This window comes from Aspergillus ambiguus (assembly GCF_047715705.1).
Source record: "Aspergillus ambiguus strain CBS 117.58 unplaced genomic scaffold BDV59scaffold_48, whole genome shotgun sequence".
Lineage (NCBI taxonomy): Eukaryota > Fungi > Ascomycota > Eurotiomycetes > Eurotiales > Aspergillaceae > Aspergillus > Aspergillus ambiguus.
Window position 1 is genome coordinate 1 of NW_027395561.1, and position 3,205 is coordinate 3,205.

General features: G+C 45.7%; 1 protein-coding gene across 1 annotated transcript in view; it reads left to right on the forward strand.

Moving 5' to 3' along the window:
* Nucleotides 1–451: 451 nt before the first annotated feature.
* Nucleotides 452–3,205, forward strand: part of BDV59DRAFT_196032 (HET domain-containing protein) — a gene marked incomplete at both ends in the record, with an annotated part of 3,072 nt that continues 318 nt past the window's right edge. The window contains 3 exons of the mRNA XM_073692660.1: nucleotides 452–464; nucleotides 1,208–1,752; nucleotides 1,806–3,197. Coding sequence (XP_073543686.1) covers nucleotides 452–464; nucleotides 1,208–1,752; nucleotides 1,806–3,197 — 1,950 coding nt within the window. The remainder of the gene's footprint in view (nucleotides 465–1,207; nucleotides 1,753–1,805; nucleotides 3,198–3,205) is intronic.

Here is a 3,205-nt window from a genome sequence, read left to right on the forward strand (position 1 = left end):
ATGCAATTGTTTTGTTGATAAAAGCGATAAAACTTCATATAGTGAGCGGAGGTGGCGGCTCGCTTGCAGTGGCGGTTCGCTTACCGAATACGTTAGAGCTCTAGATGAGTCATCTTGATCAGTGGGAGGTTCCAAAGGCGATCTCCAACGGCAAACGCCTAAGACAAACTCCACTGTGGAAAGTGCCATCACAAGAGTAAGTACTGGTCGAATAGACGTTCTATTTAATACAGAGAGATAGGGTGGGTGGGAAATACCAAGACCGAGAAGTGATGGGCTCTATGGGAGAAGTAACGGTTTGTATGGGCGGAGAGACGGTATTCAGACAGTTTGGGAAGCGATAGGAGCGATACGAGAGCGGTTTAGGCGGTGTTCCGTACGGCGGACGGCCGAATAGGGTTAGCGGCGGGTAAAGTGCGCGACCCTACCCTTCTGCGCGGGCGGAGTTTGTATGGGCAGTGACGGTCACTACCGAGGGTCTATATGTAGGGGGTGTGGAGCTTCGACACCAATAAGAGTTATATATTGCGGTTTGCTGGAGTCTCGCTTACACTGCACTATCAGGCGTATAGAAATAGCCAGTAAGCACCCTTTATACCTTCAACATTCCAGCCGCCATCTGGGTCAAATATTGCCCAATGCTTTAAGACTGTTTTGCGATTCATTGCATAGCCACGAAGAGACACGGAAGGCGAACTCATAGAGAAGCGAAGTGAAGGACGAAGACGGCTTATATAACACTCATGGAAGGTTTTTGCGAAGACATTGACTCGGTCCATTAAAAAATGCGTGCACGTATAGTTAAGTAGAGAATGTACCACATAGCTAGATCTTATACGGCATACTGGACGAATGGCGGTGTTGGTTCTCGCAGTGTTGTCTCCACCGCCTAGTCATCCAAGTCAAAAGCAACTACGTATTATTCCGTCGCCGATCTCAGCAGGGGTGCAGCTGACCTCTTCGGAAGTAACTGTCCGGTCGCACTGACTGAGAAGCAGCCGGTCCCAGCCACATATATTTATTTTTGTGTTTACCTATCGGTCCACCCCCTTCCACTCTTATTTTATGGAATGTAAGCAACGTATAGAAATTACCGGAAAATTATTCATTCTTTATTGACGGAACCGTGATACCTTTTACTAGGGCTAATACTGGGCTACCATATAGATCTTACATACCATAAAGATGTGTTTTATGATTGCAAAAGTCCATAATATATTCAAATCCACTTTCACCTATTCAAGACTTCCACCCGAGCCGTGTACTACGCGAATGATTCGCCTTTTGCCGGACACAAATAAGAGCGCCCCGATAAGATGCGAGCTTTTCAACTACAATCTATCACCTCTAGGTGAGGAGCATCTTTATGAGGCGCTGTCCTATGTCTGGGGAAGCTCATTCAGATCTTGCCCAATCCTTCTTGATGGCCATAGGTTTTTTATTACCGAAAGCCTTCACGCCGCGTTGTTACACCTCCGGGGAAGTCAGTTGGAAAGAATACTATGGATTGATGCAATAAGCATTAATCAAGATGATGACAGTGAGAAAAGCAAGCAGATTCCACTGATGCGGATGATCTATGCCCAAGCCAAACGTGTTATTGTCTGGCTGGGAGAGGCCCAGGAATATGGGGACAAGGCGCTTGAGGTGCTCGGTTCTCTTGGCAGAAAACAGAATCCAAAGGCAATAAACGAAAAAGAACGTTGGGAATGTGAGAAATTACTACAACGCGACTGGTTTCGCCGTATCTGGGTAAGATAACATTCAATCATTAGAAACGAAAGAGTGCTAACAATCTGGATTAGGTACTGCAAGAAGTTGGTGTCGCCCAGTATATCTCTATCATGTGTGGCTCTGTTCAGATAAATGGACATATTTTCTGTGAGGGTCTTGATAATTTGATGCCTTCTTCCGCACTAATGGCTAGAATAAACCCAGTCTCCTTACTTATAAGGGGAGCACTTTTCCGGTCTCATGATGAGCATCATTCCACTGCTACACTGTCAATTGGGGAACTTGTCAGCATGTACTGTAATCACAATGCTACAAAACATCATGACAAGGTCTATGCATTACTGGGCTTAAGTGCAGATGCGGATAGTGCTGCATTAGTTCCCAATTATCAGCTTGCTTGGCATGAGGTCTTCAAGCGACTCACACAACATGTTTTCCCCAGGTATTCTGTGGAAACATGGTATGGATCAGAAATAGCTATTATCAAAGCTAAAGGATGGGTTTTGGGTTATATCCATTCATGCAGTGAATCTTTAAAAGATAGTCGACAGACTTTTGAAGTTGTTTCCAATCAGACTTGTCAGCAGCTGGGTTATCATGATGGATGGGAGACTGGATGGAGTATACAAGCTTCTGGAGAGTTGCTTCAAGATGGTGATATTATCTGCCTTCTCGAAGGCTTGTCAGAGCCGAGCATACTCAGATTATGTGCTGATTACTACACGGTGCTAACGCCTGTAGTGAAACACAAGCAACAGGTACAGAACCGTGAGGACAATGCGAAGGTCAGTGAGAGCGATTCTACACAGGGTCTATGTGATATTCTTCTAGCTTGGAAGGTATCCCTATCTGAAGATAGGCGAGATTCGCAAACCCTATCAAGGCTCATTGATGTTGCACCAAACTATCATGATAAGCATTGTGAGGCCGAACAAAGACAGAATCATATAACATCTGTTATGGTAGATGCTGCCATTCAGATATCGGAGCTAGGGGTTCCTGGGAAACGAGCATTGCATAATATACTATCCAGAGGGTGTAAATTACGAGATAGGGTTTTGGAAGCTCGACCATGGCAAGAAAGAGGATTCTACGAAAATTATGGAGCTGCGATTGAGCAGGCTCTGTGGCAACCAGATGGACTTCTTTGTGGCTGGGAAGAGATGCTCGCAGTTGCAGTACAGGATTATTATTATACCTGTGGATATATTGTCCTAAGCATTCTTATCCAGCGTCTAGGGCAGCGGTTATCAGTTTCTGATGAGGTTGTCAAGGCGGTAGCAGCAAATTATCGATCTTATGGACCTGAGATTATGCAGCAGCTCTTCGAGCAGCGTGGGGACAGCTTACCAGTCTCTGAAGAAGTGGTCACGGCGGCAGCGGCGAATACTGGATCTGGACATCCGATTATGCAGCTGCTTTTTGAGCAGCGCGGGGACAGCTTATCAGTCTCTGAAGAAGTGGTCAATGC